Source organism: Sorex fumeus, unplaced genomic scaffold (genome assembly GCF_029834395.1).
Source record: "Sorex fumeus unplaced genomic scaffold, SorFum_2.1 ptg000044l, whole genome shotgun sequence".
NCBI classification, from domain to species: domain Eukaryota; kingdom Metazoa; phylum Chordata; class Mammalia; order Eulipotyphla; family Soricidae; genus Sorex; species Sorex fumeus.
The window spans coordinates 38,915,572-38,938,304 of NW_026606101.1; the positions used below are offsets into that span (position 1 = coordinate 38,915,572).

The 22,733-nt window shown below is 42.3% G+C and overlaps 1 protein-coding gene across 1 annotated transcript in view; it reads left to right on the forward strand.

The window, feature by feature from the left end:
* The window catches only part of SLC24A3 (solute carrier family 24 member 3), a 679,502-nt gene that overhangs the window by 600,479 nt on the left and 56,290 nt on the right, over positions 1 to 22,733 (forward strand). Inside the window, exons 8-10 of the mRNA XM_056121654.1 lie at positions 6,238 to 6,263; positions 14,963 to 15,016; positions 21,850 to 21,983. Coding sequence (XP_055977629.1) covers positions 6,238 to 6,263; positions 14,963 to 15,016; positions 21,850 to 21,983 — 214 coding nt within the window. The remainder of the gene's footprint in view (positions 1 to 6,237; positions 6,264 to 14,962; positions 15,017 to 21,849; positions 21,984 to 22,733) is intronic.

Here is a 22,733-nt window from a genome sequence, read left to right on the forward strand (position 1 = left end):
TTGTGTTTGCTCCTAGAACAGGAGAGAAGCCCAGCAGTAGGTGGGATGGTTATGGGAACCCCTCCTTTCAAGGTGGAAGCCCCTTCTTTCAGGGCAAACAGGTTGTCAACTTCAGGCTAGGTTTTGCACTAGGTTTCAGTTTAGTGATGATCATCTCTACCCCGAAGTCTCCGCCTGCCCCACAGATTGGCTGGATGCCACCTGCCCAAGACCTGCCTTCAGGCCACCTCAATCCCCTGCCCTCCTGCAACTTCTGTCATGATCAAATCCGCTTCTAGAGACTCTCATGCTGGAATGCCATGGAGCTGTAAAGTGTGGAGCAACCACAGCAGAGCAGAGAGCAGGAGCTTTCCCACGTATTCTAACTGATTCCAGTGCTTAGCTGCAATCACTGACCTCAGCAAAGCCATCTGCACCCTAGTCCTCAGAGCTAAGGACTCTATCTGGGCACCTTTGAGGTCTCCACACGACAGTGAGTGAAAGTTCTGTTGGAGTTTGTGCAGGCAGGAGGCGCGACCTCTGCTTCCAGCAATAGAGAGATCTTTAAAGTCCTGTCTCTTGAAAGATAATGATGGTGTCATTTTCTCTTATTTTGCTGCTTAAAATTCTAATAAGGCCAGAGGTTACAAATGAGCCATGAAATCTTAGCTTCAGCAGTGCCACACCCCTGCGCCCTGGTTACTCTTCAAAGCAAAGCAGACTTTGAGATTGGCCATGGTGTAGAGTTGGCTACCTCCTTGAAGCTCGGAGGAGGAGCTTGGCCTCCCGGCTCCCGCCCGCACCCTGACTGAGCCCCCCACCTTGCCCCTACTCTCCCATCTTGACGGCACACCCTTTGGCGTTCCCAGGGGTGTTCCATCATCTGGGATTTGGGGGTTCCCTGCCTGATGTTGGGCTAATTCAGGTGAACTGCAGAGTAGACCTCCATGCGGAGGCTTCTGTTTCCATAGTACCTGATCATTTCTCAGGGCCTAGAGAGCAGAGTGTCTTTCCAAGTTCTCTCCTGGGTGCCCAGAGTCCACTCAGCTGCAGAACACCGAGAGCTCGAGGTCAGACCACCGGCTGCTGAAACGAGCTGTGTTTGGATCGAGAATACCCCTCCCTGCCAGTGGAGCACCCGAATTGTAGAACCAGCCACGTGTTGCTGGGCTGGCAGCAGTGTCTGGCCCAGAAACAGCAGGTGGAGGGTGAGGAGGGGAAAGACAATCACCGTTGTTTCCCCAAAATCCATGAGGTGAGGGGGAGTGGCTCGTTTCTGGAAGCTGCAAGCCCCGTCCTTTGGCTGTAGCTTCTCCTGGGTGGGCGTGGGAAAGGCAGCGCCGTGCCCCAAGGCAGCAGGGTGCTGACCGAGGACTCCTTCCAGTGCTGAACTGACTTGAGGCCTGTGCCTCCTTCCAGGAACGTAATGGAGCTGCAAAACGGTAATGGAGCTGCAAAACGGCCTGGACTAGTTCCTCGGCCTTGGCAAAGCCCACATGGACAGAGGGCCGAGACGTGAGCACCACCTAGTGGTGCCCGTGTGGAAATATGGGTCCTTACCCTTGATTGTGATGAGACTTAAGGATGTTTTTCTGTTTCCCTCCTAATCCTCCTCTGAGAGGTAGAGAAAGTTGTCTTGTCCCCTTTAAACCATGGAGCATGAAAAGTAATATGTGGCAACACGTTTCATAAGAGAATAAAGGCACAGTCTTTAAGGAGTAGTAACAGATCTCTTCTGCTGGTGTTCCTCTTTCTCCCCCTTCCTTCCGGTCCCCCTAAACCACCAGCCACACCAAGTGAGTGCACACCATTATTGTCATTCTAAGGACTCTTACACAGGCGATTTCAACACTCCATTAGGATGGCACAGTAAAGAACTCTGCCGAAGGAGCACTTCCTATACAGTACCAACTTCCATATTTTCAGGTAGCCTAGCTGGATGGCTCCCCCAAATACCACCAGATGCTAAAAGCACTTTCTAAATTGCCCTCTGGCTCTTTTCTCCATCCTATTCAAGCCTATTTCCAATGACATTGTTCTAACCCGTTGTTTCTAGACCATTCCATTCATTGTGTTATTCTTTCATGGGTCTTCTCATTTCTTTTAAAACCCATTTCTCTTAGAAATCAGGGTAAAACTAAATACACTGTTTTCTCATCAGTGACAGGGCTACAGAGATTGCTGGTTTACCGGGATAGACATTAGGCATCACTGCATTTGTTGTTTGGAGGTTGAGAGATCTCTGCCATTTTGAGTTTATCTGAGTATCTCCTTCCTTGTCTGAGTCCTGGAACCATATCTCCTCCTCCGAAGATCCCTGACCTCCTCACACCCAACTCAAGCTCAAGAGCTTCTCTCCTGAACGTGTCTTACCCTATCTCTTCCAGGTTTGACAGTTTTCTCTGATCATGCTTCCTCTAAATTCTGATCTCAGTTCGAGATACCTTGTACAATAAGCTCATTCAGATATTTTCTTTGACATGATCATTGCATAATGTGAAATGACATGTTAACCTGAGCCCCCAAACCATCCAGAGCACACGTGGCAGGGTTTCCAAGTGGGCTGTTTACTCGTTATGTAGTATTGCCTTCCTTCCCTGATAGATGAAAATTAAATTGGCATTCTAATAAACTCTTCCCCAGCATCTCCAGCTCTCTTAAGTGCCTATGAATTGATTGTTCCAGCCAGCTGCCCAGGACTGATATTGAATTAACTTAAATTAATAGAAAATGTTTTCCAGCTTAAATAATTTGTTCGGTCCGTGATTTCTTGACAACATTCTTTTCAAGTAGTGATTATACGAAAGCAGCTGTGCATGCCTTTCGAGAACTGGGTTCCACATGATCCAACCAGGTTCTTGAGATTGTAGCCTTTCATTTCCTCATTCTCTTCCTATTCTAGTTTGACTTCTTTGTCTGGGGGTGGGGGGCTATTGTTTTAGGCTGTGTCTGGCTGTGCTCAGGGCTCCTTACTTCTGCTGGCTCTCAATGGAGCATATGCAATGCCAGGAATAGAACTGGGTTTGGCTATGTGCAAAGCAAGCACCTTAACCCCCATACTATTTTTCTGACCCTAGTTTGAAATTTTCATGCAAATGTCAACCAACTGAATCTGAACACCTTACATCCCCAAACTAATGAAATTCATGTCTTATTTAATGTCTTGTGAGGAAGAATGAGTTGTTGAAAAGTGTGGATCTTTTCTCTTTATCCTTCAAGATAGTTGAAAGGTGAAATTTTAGGGGTTTTCTGAGGTGTGTCCTGCACATTTTTGAGATTTTCTATGCGTTTTTCACAACTGACAGTTACAGTTGCTGGGGTGAGCAGGGATGCTCACATGGTTAGTTCAGCTTCTTCACACAGTTGCTGGTTTTAAGTCCAGATATTCCTATATGGTACTGTTCTGGAGTGACCAGAGGCACAATGACCTGAGAGAAAAACCACTCCTAGGTGATCTTCAGAAAGCCATAACTCAGGAGTATGGAGAGAGAAACTAAGAACTCGTCTTCCTGGTTAAAAAATAAATAAATAGATTGTGCCTGCCACAGAGGCAGGGGGTGGGGGTTGTGGGAGGGATACTGGGAACACTGGTGGTGGAGAATGGGCACTGGTGGAGGGATGAGTACTCGAACATTGTATGGCTGAAATGTAATCACAAAAGTTTGTAAGTCTATAACTTTATCTCATGGTAAAGTAAAGGCCCTCCCGTTGATCGTCGATTTGCTCGAGCGGGCCCAGTAACATCTCCATTGGAGACTTTGTTGTTACTGTGTCTGGCATATCGAATACTCTCGGTAGCTTGCCGGGCTCTCCTGGTGATTCATTAAAATAACTGTAGCACTGTCCTCCTGTTGTTCATCGATTTGCTTGAGTGGGGCCAGTAACATCTCCATTGTGAGACTTCTGTTGCTGTGTTTGGCATATTGAATACGTCATGGGTAGCTTGCCAGGTTTTTTCTTGCGGGCGAGATACTCTCAGTAGCTTGCCGGGCTCTCCGAGAGGGGTAGAGGAATCGAACCTGGCTTTGCCGGGCTGGCTGCGCACAAGGCAAACGCGCTACCGCTGTGCTGGCGATCTGGCTGCAACATCTCTCGCCCCATTGATCGCCAGGGTTGATTAAGCTGATCTGGCTGGCTAGGCAGGTGTCTCCTTCCTCCCTCACCACTCCATGTTGAAGAGAATAGCCTTCCCCGAATAGAGACGGACTGAATATACAAGTAGCTGTGCTCCCCTGCTAGAACCTCCAAACAAACTCTCATTAAAATAAATAAAATAAAATATATAGCTGCACCCATTGATTTCAACCATATGCCATCAAGGCAAGTCAGTATGTCATTGAAAGAAGAAGAAATCAAGAGTTAGGCCTGAGTTCTTGAAGCAATTTTGGAGCAAATTGATACATTCTGGCAAAATCACTCATGTTCTCTGCAACTCTTGTTCTCGGTGTAAATCAAAATCCAGGATTATACCAGTGTTTAACACCACAAAATCAAGAAGTGGGGGGCTGGAGCAATAGCACAGCGGGTAGGGTGTTTGCCTTACACGCAGCCAACATGGCCGATCCAGGTTCGATTCCCAGCATCCCATATGGTCCCCCGAGCACCGCCAAGAGTAATTCCTGAGTGCATGAGCCAGGAGTAAGCCCTGAGCATCGCTGGGTGTGACCCAAAAAGCAAAAAAAAAAAAAAAAATCAGGAAGTGATTTTGGGTGATATATGAACAAGGGTATATATAATATATAGATATATATCACTACGTTTCTCTATTTTTAAATAAAATTTTATATATTTTATATGACTTAAATAATATCTAGTATATTTTACTAATCATAAAGCATCATGATTTACTAATTTGTTTGTAATGGATTTCATTCGTACAGTGTTCCAGCATCAATTCCACCACCAGTGCCAACTTCCCTCCACCATCGTCCTTAAATTCCTGCCCACGCTCTAACCTGCTTCCTTGATAGGCATTTTTTTAGTTTAGTCATTGTGGTTTGTGTCTCGTGCTGACAGTGTCAGTGGTTCTGTGGTGTACATACACCACCTCTGATATGTCTAGAGCCCCTGGTCCCTGCCCCTGTTACCTCCTGTCTCTACTTATTCCCCTCCTTCATTTCTCTCCTTCCCTGGTCTGTTCATTTCTATAATCTAGGTCCAAGGATGTGCCGACTTTTGATAACTTGTATTTCCTCATCTTATTATTCTGTGTGCCACAGCTAAGTAAGATCATCTGACCTTCTTCAGACTTACCCCTTCTGACATGATATTCTCTAGGTTCCATCCAAGTCGCAGTGAACTGCGTGACGCCATCACTCCTCAGTGTTCCATTGTGACGGTGCCTTTCTTTTCCCACTGACACTCGTGTGCATCCTGGACCCAGAGTGTGGAGGGCAGAACACAGTGTCCAAGGAGGATTTTCAATCACTCTTGTTAGTGCACTTAGTTTTACCTGCTACACAGGATGGCAAGGACAGTTGATTTTCCATTTCTGATTATAATGTAGTATTTCCTTTGAAAATAAATTATTTTAAGGAAACAAGCAAAACAGTCAACTGAAAGTTCAGTTGAGAACGTCAAGCAGAAAAAGTTTGACAGGAATGGGGTCTGGGAGATAGATCAAAGGGAAGGAGTGCATGCCACCTTCAGCATTACATGGCCTCCCAAGTACTGCCAGTAGTGGTTCTGTGGCCTCTGAGCACTGTGCTGAGGAGCAAGCAACACAGCACTGCTAGACCCAAATATCAAACCACCAGATTCACACAGCCAGACCCAGTATAACCAGTGTTGACCCTGGGGAGGGAGGCGCTAACGGGGGCCTAAGCACCACTGAGGAGACTTCTGTGAAAGGAATAATAATAAATAAAAAGTATTTATTTAACTCTGAAAGTGTTTGACATGGAACCCACGTGTCACTCCTATTTCGAAGCCTCACCAAGTTCCTGCAGCCCTTTCAGACCTAAATTCTCCAGTGAATCTTGGTTTATAAGCTAATGTTCATGTGTCCCTGTCCCTACAGAAATGTCAGAAAGGGTTGGGAGAGCCTAATGCTTCTCTTCTCCATGACATTCATCCCCAGTGTGTCACTGCAACCTTCTTCCACAAACACAAACTGAACCTGCACAGAGGGTTTGGCCCGCAGGAACCCCAGGCCCATTTCCCACTACCCGGGTGACACAAGCATGTGAATTTAATGTGTGCAGGTATGCATGCTTTCATGTGTGTCTGTCTAATTATCACTTTTATTTTTCCCCACAGTTTATTTACGATGAGAAAGTTTCCTGGTAAGTAACTTTTATCCCCTTCATATTTCTTCTTGTTGTGCTATAAGCCAAGTGCAGCAAAGACCATTTGAAGTAAAGGAAAGAAAGGGAATGAACTTGTTTATATTTAGACCTACTGTCCAAATCCCCATTTTGAAATGGATTCAAAGCAAGTCAGTTGTGTGAGAAACAGATCTATAAATTGGGCGCATTGTACATTCGTGATATGTTTTTCTCAAATAGTTGATCTGTTGACGTGTGAATGAGCGTTTTAGAATTAGATGCATGTGGCACAGACATAGACAAATAAGGAACTTGAAAAAGGAGAGAATTCACCACTTTCCTCTTTTAGTAAAGTGAATGTTGATCCTTTGCTGGAAAGACTTATCTATGTCTTAGGATATCTGTGCCTTTAGAAATTGGGGTGACGGACCTTATCATATTGGAGGTAAAACTTGGGACGTTTTTTCAAGGTATTAAGTTCCTTTTGCCAAGTCTCTGTAAGAGAGGAGAGAAGTCTACAGCTCAAATAATTTGCTTTAGGACACAATCTATCTACAACGGATGAAAAGCAAGGAGGTCTTTAAATAAACAGGCTGAAATGGACAGGAATGCCCAGAAGTGCTAAAGGGTAAAGGTCGGAGACAACCTCTTTTGGGGATCCACTGGGACTTGGACCTGACACAAAGTGCTGACCTCCTTTCCCTACCACATGTTGTTCAGTGCTGATGATATTTGGTAATGCCACTACCCCCAGGACAAAGGAATCACAGTTGATTGCAGAACACAGGTTTTTCATTTTTTGTTTTTTTTGTTTGGGGTGTGTGTGTGTGTGTGTGTTTGCAGAAAACTTTTCAAAAACCTACTGGGTGGAGTAGTTTTTTGTATCCTATTACTATCTACCTAGACTTGCTGACAAAAACTATGACAGGAAAAACTATGGGTTCTTATAAATGTATTTCAGTCCCTACCCTGTTCTTAATTTGTCTGTTTCAATTCTTACCCTTAAAACATCTTTAAAGGGGAGCAAGTCAAGGAGAGTCTATCTCCTTTTCCTTCCCAAGGCTTAACAGCCTATGATTTTAGGTAACCTACCTAAGGTACAACTTGGAGTCTTCTGCTTAAGATTCTGAAGTCATCAGACCCCTCCAGAGAACCAAAGCACCTATACACTGAATTACAAGAGGATGGGAAGACCAGGGGAAAATGAGCGGCAAATTCCCAAGAACGCTTTGACATGACTAGGAATCTTAAGTATCACACTGGCACGAGTGCTAAAAAACAACTGCAGAATAGGAGGTGGGGTCTCTAGTGGTCCCAGAACAATTTTCCCATACTGTCTGCCAATCATCTAATCATAGTGACTTTATGGTTAGGCTAAGGGATAACATTGTTCACATGAGTGAACCAGAGAGTTTAAAGACTGTACCTCTGGTCAATAACAGGCTGGGGATTTCCAGCAATTTCAACTGCCCATTTGAATGGGAAATATATTGAATTTTAAGATTTTTTTCAATTGCACTCTCTTGCCAGCTAATCAGATATTTTTGTGTGGCTGACAGGATATGTCTGGGACTTAGTTTCTCTGATATCTCTCAGTAAAGCCAGATCTCTCCACTTGAACAATTTAAGCAGTAGTCTTTCAATACTATCTTCCTTAAGCAGCAAATTGTATTCCTGTGGCAGAACATTCCAGCATGTCCTAGGGAATTTAAGACAGGTAACCAGTTCAACCCAAGTCCTCAAAAGGAAAGGAATTTCTGTTTTGTTTATTTTGAAACTAGAGAACTCTTTAGGAGGAAGTGAACCTTATCCAATTAAAATACAGGAGGACCTGGCAGGCCCAGCACCCATGGTTTAGATTCCTTCACCATTCCTGAAGCAGAGGACTGCAGTAAATCCCACTGTGTAAAGAAACAGCAGGGAGAAGGGTTTGAGTCTAAGGTAACAGATTTAAAAAGTGACTTCTATTTCTTCCATAACAAGCACCCCAGATGTGAGTGGTGTGGTGACTCCACATTTTCCTTAATATTCCCTCATGGTTTCAAGAGGACTGCTCTTATTCCAGCCATCAAATTGAGACTGAAGACCAAAAAGATAAAGAGGCTCTGTCGTTTATTGAACATCTTTCCACCTTACAGTCTTCGGTCACAACTGGATCTGTCCTTGCTGAGGATAGAGTTAACACTTTAGCCCAACCATTGTTTGCTTTAGAGGGGAACCAATCTTCCTTGAAATCAAAGGTTCCTCATTAGTGGGATTTTATTAGCAGTGAAGAGGCAGGGTGGGAGAAGAATCTATTCTTGAGTGCTTTTATTATGCATCTACCCCAAGCATATTTTAAATAGAAAGCACCAAAAGTCCTCCTCTTAACAATGACCTGCAGAGCCCACAGTGTTACCAGAACTCAGAGTGTTTCATCAGTGAAGGAACAAAGAAGGCATAACTGAAGCCAGGGCCACAATTTTACTTCTTCTCTGCGCCTCAAGTTGTGACTTTAGATGTAAAAAGGAGGTAGATAACACGCAGACAGTGGCTCTTTATCTTATTTGAGGTGGCCATTAGCTGTTGTAGACTATTAGAAGTAGAACTGTGCCTTCCAGCTGAGCACATGAGGGAGGCCATCCACATGGAAAGGACGGTCTGGCAGTAGGAATCAGAGGGCACTTGAAAAGGGTTTAAGATTGAAGTTTGTGGGAAGGGAAGAAATAAATCCAGATTATGCTGTAAGACCTTGTCCTCAGAGGACAGTGAGTAGTCATGATGAAGAGAGGCGGATGGGAAAGTGAACTACAGAAAGGGAAGTGACCGTGTGATGGCAGAGATCTGCAGGGGATCCAATTCAACCCTGTGGTTCTTTCCTAACGCTTCCTGGAGGCCAAGCTCCATCCTAGACCTGATCCAAAGCCCAAAACCAAGCTTGACCTTAGATCAAGGACAATTAACTGACCCAAGGTCAAATAAATTTGATTAATTAAACTACCATAAAATATATTTAGGTGCTCTGCCTTCTGCTTTCTGAGTGTTTTGATCTGATCTTGCTTTCCATGGGTTGCTGTAGTAACATTGTATCCTAAAGCAAATTTTTCTAACTGCTTCCTCCTCTCTCCTCTAAGATACAGTAGAGAATTGGCAATAGTGCCTTAATATCTTGAAAGAAAGCCAAAATTCCACCTCCAATGTGGCCATTGTTTGTTCCTCTCTTTTATATGAGACCATCTTTTCTAGCATCAATAATTAGTTAATTTAATTTAAAACCAAGTTTAAGAACTCTACCTCAGGCTAGAGTTGGAAAGATAATTGACATGTAATTATAGGATCATTTCAGGTGTCCCTGGCACTGGGGAAGGGACCCAGATGTGCACTGGGCCAGGAATTGATAATCAAATACTCAGGTCAGAAACCAGAAGGCACAGCATCTTAGGGAGCCCAACGCTGGCATTCTTTGTAGGAGGGACAGGTGCAGGGTATACCCTGAGCCTAAGCTCAGAGAAAACCAGAAATGCCAACAGAAGCATAGAATGCCTATCCCACAGGCACCCCTGAAATGTGACCACCAAGAACAAAACTCAAATACTGCCATGGAAAAACTAGTTTTGAAGAAAAAATCCAGAGTATCTAAAGGAATTAGATAATATAAATATATCACTTAAGGAAGTGCTTGGCTTAACTCAGACTGTGATACAGTTTGACAGTCTGGTAACACCTCACTGAATCGATTCATGCACTGAAACAGTGACATCATCCTTTAAGGTTTTCAGTGTCTATTACTTCAAAATAAATGCTATCAATAAAGACTTTACTTTTCCTAGTTCCTGCCAAAGAAGCATGCTGGGATGGTAGGAGGGAAACTTTGGACATTGGTGCTGGGAAATGTACACTGGTAAAGGGGTGGGTGTTGAAACATTGTATGACTGAAACCCAATCATGAACAACTTTGTAACTGTGTATCTCATGGTGAGTAAATAAAAAATTAATTATATGTATATATGTATATAAATTAATGTGTATATATAATATTAATATATATTAATTTATACATATAAATTAATAAATAAAATGTATATAAATTTAAAAGAGGTAAAAAACTTTACTTTTCCCAATTAGTATGTGCCATATATATATATATATATATATATATATATATATATATTGATCTAGCATCATGATCAAGTTACTGATCACTATGACTAAAAATTGATGCTTGAGGAAAATCTCACCCAGCTCAAATGTGATTGAGATATGATATAATTTTTGCTGTGGAGAAAACAGTGGGAAATTGGGAAGAAATAGATATCAGTTGGGGAAGTCACCTGTCAGGGACTTCATTCTCAAGCTCCAGAAATTAACAGCCCACATAACTGATGTGAGGTTCAGGTGTGAGAAGTGGTGTCAGTGACTCCTAGAAGCAGGTGTGAGATAAAATAAGTAATGATAAATAAAATTGTCATAGAATGAGAAGGTTAGAGAACATTAAATGATCTTGTGCTGGAAAGTGAGTAACAGAGAAGACATTTTGAAGAAGGTGACATTTAAACTGATATTTAAAGCATACAAAGGGCCAGTCAGTCATGAAGGGAAAGCCATAGGAAGAGTATGTGCAAAGGCTCTAGAAAGAAGGAATAGTGTAAGTTCTTCAGGGAGAGGGCATTTTTCCCCTTGGGTATGTTGGGAAGCAATTGAATTTTAGGGGAAAATGGCATGATTTAGCAGCATCAAAGGAGCCAGTTCTCTGGCTGAAACTTAAGGTATATGAGGGAGGCAGCAGTACAGAGGGAAGGCATGAACAACTGAGGAAAGCTTTTGGACAGAGAGTTCCACTAGGTGTGGAGTGATGGGAAAGGAAGCCTCCATATTGATTTCCAGATGTGCCCTTCAACTGGGAAGAGAATGATATAGTGATCCGTGATGGCCAAGCCCAGGGGGAAGTGAAATAGGAAACAGGAGACAAGAATCCTGGCCTACATACATTTAGGAGAGTCCAACTTGATAGTTGAATATGTGAACCTGGAGCTGGAAGAGGTGTGGAGTGGATGTGTAAATTGGTGTTTACACCAGTTTGTCAGGATGACTTCACTAAGGCAGAGCCTGCAGGTAAGAAAAGAAGAAGAATCTGGACTTAGAGTTATAGCTGAGGAAGTGGAGAAGTTAGGGGTCAGAAAGAAATCTGGAATGTGGCCTCTTCCAAGTCAGGAGCAGAGGGTGATTTGTAAAGGCGGGTAGGTAGCCAAGTTCCAAATTTTCCTTGAAAGTAAACAGGATACAGGTAAAGTTCCTGAAGTTGTGTAGACAGAGGTCCTGGTGCCATTTTCTTCAGACGATCAATGGATATGGAAGTGAGACTAAAGAAATTTTCCAGATGAGTAAAAGGCACTGAAATGGAGGCTATGCAACCCTTTGAGAAGTTTTGCAGAGAGAGAAGCTGATCAATGTGACAGAAGTAAGAGGATTTGGAGAATACCTTAATTTTTTCTCTCAATCAACAACATCCTGAGCACCTTCCATAAAAGACACACATTTGCATAGTCATTATTTTTGGGGTGGGATACAGGCATTAACAATGATGCTTGGGCCCACTGGTACTCCAGAACCACGAGGACTATACCCAGTGGTGCTAGAGTGGGTATGGTCTACACTTGAGCCACAGCCTTAGTCCCTGTGTGTCATTTTTAATGGATGCTTGGAAGCCCTTGTATGGGCACACTCCTCATTATGTAGGAATCCAGTTCCCCTTCTCAGAAATGTCTGCGATTTAACAAGCTACTTATATAAATATCATAGCTCATCTCTGTTCCTCTCTTTTACATGAGACCACCTTCTTTAAGATTATTTTATGGGCTTGAAAGTTGAAAATAAAAATGGAGGAATAGGGCAAAACTGGAATTTCTTCATAAATATTTCCTCCATTGACTCATTTATTATACAGCTAAAAGTTGATTGAAGGTGGAGTTGGAGTGATAAGTTACGGAAGGGAACTCGAGGACAACGGTAGTGGGGAGAAGTGCCTGCTCTAGAGAAAGGCTGGGGACAGGAGGGAAACTGAGGACATTGGTGGAAGGAAGTGGACACTATTGTTGAAAGGATTGATGTTGGGGGGTATGGTGCCTCCAGCAGATCAATCTGTACCTGTGAGGCGAGTTCATCAGCAGCCAGATGGTGCCTTCAGACTTCCAAATACCCCAAAATTTTTGCTGTGCCTTAGGTCAGACCCCAAAAATTTGGGGCAAAGTTTACCAAGAAAGTAAATGGCCAAAAGTTAGGTATGTGGGATACACACCCACAAACCCCCTCCAGTTCAGCTATATAATTGGAGGTAAGGTCTCTATGGTTCCTGATCAAACTGCTTAATGGTCATGATCCCAGAGATTCAGAGACAAATCTCAGAACACAACGGCTTTTGGCAGAGATATGTCTGGTTCCCGCAATGAGTTATTGGCACCAGACCACCCCAGGGGGGAAGGGTGTTGTCCCTCTGCCTGCTCCCCCTTGGCGGCTCGGTGGCCTCATTCTTCCAGAGGCCATTGGACAGTCAGGTTTGGGCTCATAGTGACAAGATACGTGGGGCCTCAGAGGATGGAGGAGGAGCTGGCCCTTTCCTCCCCACCCCAGTGAGACCTCCGAGTCGCCATCCACAAACGGCCTCTCTGGCTCCTGATCAAGCTGCTTAATGGCCATGATTCCAGAGACTCAGAAACAAATCTTGGAACCCAGTGGCTTTTGGCAGAAATGTGTCCAGTCCCTGCAGTAGGTTACCGGAGCCATGCCACCCCAGGTGGGAATAGGTTTTGTTCCTTGGCCTGTTCCCCAGTGGCTCCATGGCCGCCACCCTCCAGAGGCCATTGGGCGGTAAGGTTTGGGTCCTCAGTGACAAGACAGGCGGGGCCTTGCAGGATGGAGGGTGGAGCCAACCCTTTCATCACCATCCCAACGAGACCCCAAGTTGCCGCCCACTAACAGCCTCTCTGGCTCCTGATTAAGCTGCTTAACAGCCATGATCCCAGAGACTCAGAAACAAATCTCAAAACCCAGCGGATTTAGGCAGAAATGCGTACCGACCTGGAAGTAAGTTACCGGTGACGGGCCACCCCAGGGGGGAAAGGGTACTGTCCCTCTGCCTGCTCCCCCTTCGCTGCTCAGTGGCCACCATCCTCCAGAGATCATTGGACAGTCAGGATTGGGCCTGCAGTGATGAGACAAGCAGGGCCTCACTGGATGGGGGTGGAACCGGCCCTTTCCTTCCCGCCCCACGGCCTTTCTGGCCGTGATCAAGCTGCTTAATGGTCATGATCCAAGAGACTCAAGAACAAATCTCGGAACTCAGCAGGTTTTGGCAGAAATCCCTCCAGATTTAATTCTTAAAATTTCAGAATTCCAAAATCACACGACCACTACTGTGGCTGAGTGACATCATATGTTATTTATAACCAGCAACAGAAAAAAATTGTTTACTGTTGCCTTTTCAGAAGATCTGAGTGTTGGGGTAAAATCCCAACTAATAATGGTAGGTCTGGTGTTGAAATATTGAATGTAATCAAAGTAGAGAGAGAGTAATGTGGAAATCATCTGCCTCACAGGTAAGGGGAGGGTGTGGGATGGAGGGTATACTGGGTTTTTTGGTGGTGTAAAATGGGCACTGGTGAAGGGGTGGGTGTTTTATGGTATGACCAAGACTTAAATCTGAAAACTTTGTAACTGCTTTCATGGTGATTCAGTAAATAAAATTATAAAAAAAAGGGGGGAAATGTAAGGTGGAGTTCATGCCCAATTCAATCAGCCTAATCAATGGCTGAATAAATAGCAATACTCCTACATTTAAAAAAAAGAAAGGATTGATGTTGGACATTGTGTGCCTGAAACTTAATAATGAATGACTTTGTAGCTCTGCAATTCACAGTGATTAAAAATAAAAAATTAAAAGGATGGATGTTGGAACATTGTATGACTGAAACCCAATCATGAACAACTGTGTAACTGTGTCTCATTGTTATTCACTTTAAAAATAAATATGTTATATATATTTAAAATAATAAAAATTGTCAAGAAAGGGTGAAGCAAGATATTAGGTTTCTCTTTAAAAAAAAAAAAGAAAGAAAACTGCTAAAATAAAGCAAGTAGAAGTATTTGAGTTACCAGAAATTCAAGACACAATCTAATGAGTTTCATTTTTTCCTTTCTCAACCATTTTGTTCCTCCTCATTCAATTCTTAACCTTCCTTCTCTCCATTTCCTCATCTCTCTCATCTTCCTCTTCCTTTCCATCTCATTCTGTATGTATTTATGCCTAAATTTCATGTAAACATTCCCTTCATTATCTCTAATAGTTCCTCTGATTTGCTCTTTTTAAATTTATCTGAATAGTTTTAGTGAATGATTAAGCATGGGAAAATGTTGTAAATATGCACATATATTTGGCAATATTGCATAAGGCTTGTTGTGTTCAAAGAATCAGAAGTGTGAAAAAGCAACAGGGAGGAAGCAGTATTTTCCTTTTAAGTGAAAAGGAAAAGTGAAAAGAAGTGAAAAGGAGTGTTCACTGAAAGCTGTATGGGGCATCGAAAGTGTCTGTACACTGAGATATTTATTGCCTCTGCACGTCTGAAGAAAGCATACTTCATAGGTTTATGTGTCATTCACATCAAATGTATCTTTGATGAGAGCCCAGTGCATTCCACATCTGCCTCAGTGGCTTCTTTAACTAACAAGTCTTGGTTTGTACACAGGTGGGAGTCTTTAGTCCTTGTGATGATGTATCTGATCTACATTATCATCATGAAGTAAGTAAACCACTTTCTCTACTTCCTTTCCAAAACCAATTCCTACTTTCAACATAATCTGATAATGTGAACACAGAGCATGGGAGAGGCCAGATACTTGGCTGGTTAGTTTTCACATCACACTCGTTTGCCTTCTCAGCAGCCTGAAGTGAATTCTTGCAACTTTTATTATAGTGATAGCAAAGACCCTTTTGTTCTACTTATCATCATAGATGCAAAACTTCAGTATTTTATTTGAGAAAACTCCCAAACCCTCACCCATCTTCAGGACCAAACAAATTAGCTCTGGAACATATCTTCATTGTGTTTCATAACAAAAATAGAAGATAAACTCATTAAGTTTCCATAAAGGGTGAGAGGAAATGGGACCAGCTAGTTAAGAGAATAGAACCATGGATCAGAGAGCTGCACACCTACATTATTCCTATCATATTAGCCATTTGCCACTGCATGTAAGGCCCAAACTTGTGACTTAAAGACACACACAGGGGTTGTTTCATAATTTCTGAGCACTAGGCAGAAGCAGTTTAACAAGAGGGGTCTACTTAGGCTCTAGTTTGAGATTTCAGGTCAGAATTTGGCTAGGCCAGCCATCACCTGCTTGACTGGGGCTGGTGGCAGTGTCTGCTTGTGTGCCTGACCGTGTGGTAATAACTGTTGATTGACATTGCCACGCAGGCTGCCTGTCCTCTCCACACTGGGACTGGCTTCCTTCTGACAGGTAATTTCATGAGTGAGAAGAATCCTGCAAAGCTTCAGTCAAGTCTGTTCTTACGAGTCATACAACGTGATTTCTGCCGTAGTCTATAAAAACAAGTCAATAAATACAGCACATACTCATGAGATCTGCTTCACCTTTGGAAAGGAGGAAAATAAAAGAATTTCTGGTTGTATTTGAAAACCACCCCTATTATATTGTCCTTTGGAGTCTGAGCAGAGCAGCTTACTACTGTATCAAAAATTACATTGTTGAACTAGAGAGATTGTTCAGCAAGTCAGGCATTTTCCTTGAACTTTCCAACCCATATTTGATCCCTGGCATCTTATTTTGTTCCCCAAACCAAGCCAGAAGTAAGTTCTGAACACAACAGGCTGTGACTAAAATACAAAGTATTCTGTATTTAACATATTAACTATGGTTCTATTATTTAAAATCATTTTAAATTACATTGCTTTCTCTCCTCTGAAATAAACTTTACAAAAGGGGTTTAAATTATTTTTGAAAATATGTTGAATGAATTATACCACAATAAGAAAAATTGGGGGCTCACACCAAAAAAGAGAAATGGTCCAGCATTATAGAAATTGCCAGTTTGGACATCTCAGGCAGCATTCTAGAGTTCGCAAATCAAGTTTTCCTTAAAGTTGAAACCTTGATTCTGGCACCAGTGACCAAGAGCCCTGGTTTAAGAAAATTCAGTATAACTATTTGCAAATTTCCAGTGGAAGTAGGTGATGGCTTGGATAGTTTTCAGGTTCAGACTTAAAGTGACCTGCTAAAAGTCATCTCAATACAGTTTCCAACCTCCCGCTAAGTAACTGTAAGATGATGTTTGTAGACCCAAGATGTGGGTCTTATTCCTGAGGGCATTGCTAGAGAACTCTGGTGTAGAGATACCAGGTGGTTTTACCAAGCAACTATCTCCCACTTAAAAATACCAACATATTGAATCTTATCAAAACCAGAGATGACCCAAAGTTGATCCAAAATATCTAGACATTTTCAACCTCTTTAAAGATTGAAACATCTATTTTTTCTCTGAAATAATTATTATAAAGTAAGTAACATTTTATAATAGTTATTAGAAAATTAGTATATCTTATATAGAGACATCTTCCTTCGGTGTCTTTTTTATTTCCTCAACCCTTCCTCCACATAGATGTTCAAAACAAGATCTCCCTTGTGGAAGAAGGGTTGAGGAATTTTGCTAGTAGGCATTTTATGACACTGCTTTTCTCTACCTAGATGTAGATCCCATGAGTCACTGGCAGAGCATGTGGACATTAAGATAACAAGTGAACAGTATATCTCTCCTACCCTAAGCCATGTCCAATATGAAGCTAATGAGGTGTCTTTCTGCTGATGCCTCAGCTTTGCCAAACTTCCAGCTGTTCACACCAGCAGGATACAAATAAAATGCGGAACAGTAGTGACTGTGCTTGTGGGATGTTCTGCATAGTTTCAGGTCCCTAGTTCTAAATTGAAATCTTTGCCCGTTGGCCATTCCCCTCTGCAATCAGAGATTTTTAATCGTGGGTTTTATAAAAATCTGATATATAAAATTGCGTGCTTCACAATAAAATAACATCAGGGTCACTTGATCAGTTGATCACTTGACATCCTGTTACTCATCGATTTGCTCGAGCGGGTGCCAGTAACGTCTCCATTTGTCCCTGTCACGTGCTAGTGTAGTTCAATGGTGTCTCCTGGCTCCAGGAACACCAAGTCCCTCAAACTGATCATTCAGGGTCTTGATGAAGAAGTCTGATCATCTCGTAGGCCACGCAATTTTTTGACATCCCGTGGAATCCAGTCAGTAACGACTCTAGTCCAGCGGTCGTTTCCAAATCTCATTACGTGTCCAGCCCATCTGGTTTTTGATGCCTTGACAAACGAGACAGTGTCCCTGATTCTCGATCATTGATGGAGGTCAGAATTCCGGATTCTTTCTCTCACTTGAGTGAAGCATGCATGATACTGCAAGGATACCTCTTTCGATTCCTCTTTGGGAGACCCGAATAGCATTCTCATCCTGTTTTCGTAGGGCCCAGGTCCCTGGGGCATATGTTAATGCAGGAAGAACAGTGGAATCAGAGACATGTGCCCAGAGTTGGAGGTTTTTCGTCCTCTTAACTATTTCTTCTACGCTCTTGAAGGCGTTCCAAGCTTCTCTTCCTCCTGCGCAACTCAGGTGCTAGGTCATTCGGCATGTTGCGTTCTCAACCGAGGTACACATAACTGTTGCATTTGAATATGTTTGTTCCATTTAGAGTGAATGAAACATCAGGAATGAGACTGTTTCTCATAAACATTGTCTTCATGAGATTCAGCTGTAGTCCGACCTTTCCGTACTCACAGTCGAAGTTGACGAGCATTTGTGCCTCTATCCCTCTCAGAGAGCCTGGCAAGCTACAGAGAGTATCCCGCTCACACGGCAGAGCCTGGCAAGATATCCGTGGCATATTCAATATGCCAAAAACAGTAAATACAATGGATCTCATTCCCCTGACCCTGAAAGAACCACCAATACAGCAGCGTTAAGAAGGATGAGGAAGGAGAGGCTGATAAAATCTAAAGGCCAAACTAGGCTGCCAACATGAAGAAGGACAAAAAGGACTGTCTGTACTTTCAATGCACGTATGCTTGCATTAGATGCGTCCATCGAGGAACTGATGGTGCAAATGTGAAAGATCAAGTACGACATCATTGGTCTGACGAAGACAAGAAGGCATCAATCACATCGCGCCATTTTCAACACTTGAAAAGAACTGTTCCTTGGAACATGCGACAAAAGAGGCATTAGTGGTGTCAGTGTCCTTATCAACACAAACTTTGCCATGAGCATTGATTCATTCAAATGCCTAACAACATGAATAGGACAATTATACTTGAATAGATGTGGCTCACTGCCGGCAGTTTCTATCTTCATTGTCTATGCACCAACTTCAGGTGCAAGCATAAAATTTAAAGCCTTCAATTATATATATAAAATGGAATAACAGCAATTTTTTAAAATCCATATATATTGGAATCATCAGCTGCTTCTGGTAGATAGTTTTACAATGACTTTAAATATTTTGTCTAAAGATCAAAAAATATCCCTGTTTTGGGGGGCTGGAGCAATAGCACAGCGGGTAGGGCATTTGCCTTGCACGCAGCCAACTCGGGTTTGATTCCCAGCATCCCATATGGTCCCCTGAGCACCGCCAGGGGTAATTCCTAAGTGCAGAGCCAGGAGTAACCCTGAGCACCGCCGGGTATGACCCAAAAAGCCAAAAAAAAAAATCCCTGTTTAGTGAGGTAGGGAGAAATGTTAAGGGAGCTTGAGGCATAATTAGTCTTAGTGACAATTAATTTCTATACCACTGTTTCCGTTTGGTTCAGATTTTGTGCCTAGATGAGGCAGGATGGTTTGGTGGTTAATAAAATCAAGCACTTTGATTTCTTCAGAGACCAGATATCCTATCCTTCATTTACCCACCAAGTTATTCAGCCATTTTAAAATCTCATTCTCATTTTTTTCCAAAGCAGGGGTGATAATAGTTCCTGACTTAAAGGAATTTTGTAAGGACAAAATGTGATAGCATCATTAACTTATTAATCAACTCTTTTCAAGAAATCGCTCTTAATAATATACATAGTATTATTATCTGTTGCACAAGTCCAAATAAAAATATATTACACAGTTGATCTGAAGCCCAGATACTGAACCAATTCGTTGATAAAAATTTCTCTTCACATATATACATAAAGACCTAATCGTAGCATAATATTCTATGATCATCACACCTAAAACTAATCCTATTCTAATTCTTTGATACACTTAAATATCTTACTTACTTACTAAGTAACATCTGCACCTGTATGTTCATTGCAGCACTGTTCACAATAGCCACTGTCACTGGCACTGTCCTCCCATTGTTCATCGATTTGCTCGAGGGGGCCCAGTAATGTCTCCATTATCATTCGACATTAAAGCTTTAATGGTTTTACAAATGTCTATTTTATAGATTTCTTTTAAATGTTATAAGTATGTTAAAAATAAGAATCCAAATCAATTTCAGTATTAAAATTGGTTGGTACATTTTTGGGATCGTTTTCAGTCAATAAACTTCCCCCTCTGTTATTTCTTTTCCCTTTGTAATCTATTCCCATTTATTCCTTGTTTTCTGTTCTTTAATAAAAGGTGATCATTTGCTTTCCAGTACCATGGTTTGATCACATTCCTACATCTGTGGAACAAAGAAGCTTCTTCCTGTGGCCTCTATGTCAGCTATTGATTTGATTCAAGTGAGCATGAGTCTTCAGTAGCATGAACCCAGTAACACATGGATGTCTGTGTCCCTCTGTGATCTGGACAGGTACTGAAGCTCAGTATCTAGCTTCATTGTCTCATTAGGACTGCAAAATAGACATCCCATTACTTATCTCTCACAAACCCTGCCTGAGAGTCCTAGGATTGACCTTCCGGTGTCATTTTTCAGAGGCGCCACCACCACTGCTGACTACTTCACTGCACATGCACTGGGGAAGAACCACAAGCTCCCTGGGTGCCCGAAGGAGTTGTGAAACAGAGGTGGCAGCCTCGAGGCCTGCTCCACCTGCACTTTGATTGTTCTTATTGCCTAGAGTCCCACCCACTCGGAGCAGCTCTAACCCGAGAAGAATCACCTGCTACAGAGAAAAGAGGGAAGAGGCTCAAGAATGCCTCACATCTGTAGAAACGAAGAAACACTGTTTATGTAGCCAGCCAGTTGGCAATTTAGAGTTGCTGTGCCTGGCTTCCACTTCTAAAGGAAGCCAGAGATCATGGTGCTGGGACACCCCCATGGATTTTCCCATATTCAGTAAGTCCTGAGACCTTGTAGGGTGAGGGACCTATTATGTCTAATAGTGGTCCACAATGCCCTGAAAACTCCACCTGGAGGAAATGTAAACATATACCCTGTTCATGGATAGGAAGAATTAACATTGTCAAAATGGCAATACTCCCAAAGCATTATACAGATTCAATGTGATCCCTATAAGGATACCCATGAAATTCTTCAAGAAATAGATCAAGCACTCCTGAAATTCATATGGAACAACAAACGCCACGAATAGCTAAAGCAATTCTTGGGTTAAAAAAAAAAGACATGGGGAGGCATTACCCACCCTAACCTCAAACTCTACTACAAAGCTGTAATAATTAAAACAGCGTGGTACTGGAACAAAGTCAGGGCCGCAGACCAATGGAAAAGGGTGGAATATTCGTACACACAACCCCAAATGTATGAACATCTAATCTTTGATAAGGGAGTAAGAAATAAAGCCTCTTCAATAAATGATGCTGGCTTAACTGGACAAGCACGTGCAAAAAAAATGGGCTTAGACCTCGACCTAACACCATGCAAAAAATTCAAATCAAAATGGATTAAAGATCTCAACATCAGGCCAAAATTCATAAGGTACATTGAAGACAAGGTGGGCAAAACCCTCCACGATATTAAGGCTAATGGTATCTTCAAAGATGACACTCCACTGACCAGCCAAGTGGAAACAGAGATAAACAAATGGGACTATCTTAAATTAAGAAACTTCTGCACCTCAAAAGATACAGTGACCATCTGGCTATCTTGGTATGTGAGTTTTTTAATAGAGGATTCTAAAGGATCCTCTGTTAAAGGGAATCTTCTGATACTAAACTTGAAGGGAAGCAGAATATTTGTCTGCTGAAGCCCTCCCAAACACTTGTATCATTGTACATTACTTCCACTCAGTCATTTTCTGAGAATCATAGCCCAGATTTTTTCCAGAAAATCAAGAGCTCTTTGGACCTGGAAATTTGGCACAACAGTCATGGAGATTCACAGGCTCTTAACCTGTGACCTCAGGAAACCAGAGGCAGATAGAAATGGAGGCTACCAATATCTTGTAATTCGTAGACCGTGATTCACTTAGTGGGGAAGGATGTCTCATGAGAACACGTTCTTGTTTCCTAGGGGAAATGGTATAACATAATATTAGGATAACGTGAGGTGTGCAGACTGAGGAAGCTATTAGAGTTCCCAGGGCACTAGTTAGGAGGAACAGAGAACAATGACTGGTTCTTTCTGTTTGTCACTTTATTCAGATATAATGCTTGCATACATCAGTGCTTTGAAAGGAGGACAAAAGGTGCTGGGAACATGGTCAATGGCTTGGCCAACAACGCTGAGATTGATGACAGCAGCAACTGTGATGCTACCGTAGTGCTTCTCAAGAAAGGTAACTATAGAGATCATGCCCACGAGGAAGGGCTAGGCCTCCAGCTCACCTGTCACCCCCAGGACCACCCCAGGCTTGCATCTGAGCTTTAGGGGAGGCTGCTGCCCTAAGAGAGACAATGAGGATGGGGGGAGGGGAGAAAAAGGTTCTAGGCTTCCTTTCTCCTTTGGGCAACTTCATCAAACAGCCTCACACCTGGCAAAATGCCAACTTGGACACCCTATGGAAGTTCTGGGGCAAAATCTTTGCTGGAGTTGACACAGGGAAAATAGGGTGTGGTGGGGGAGGAGAGGAGAGCGTAGGTTTGACGTATAGGTTTGGTTATGGTTTGGCTGCATCATTGGGAAGCAAGTTATTAAACTGTTCTAAGCATCAATTTTCTCTCCTAAAAAATGAGGATAGTTTTTTGTAATGAGCAGACTATATAAAAATGTTTAGTGTGATATTCCACTTAGGATAATTACACATAATTATTATGCATAAATTTATCTTCAGGCTACCTTATCTTTGTTTCCACAGTGCAAAATGACAGAAAAAAATGTCTTTTTTTCCACAAAGTAATCTTTAATCTCCAGTAGAAACTTGTTAAGCAATTAATAACCTAAAAGTAACACTACAAGATTCCCAAATATTATTCTCTTAGAATACAAAAAATTATCTAATTTTGCCTAAGATGTATTTCATTTTCATTTAATTTTAAAAATTTCCTGTTTATTTCTTTTTTTTAATAAGGGCTTCTCCCAGCAGTGC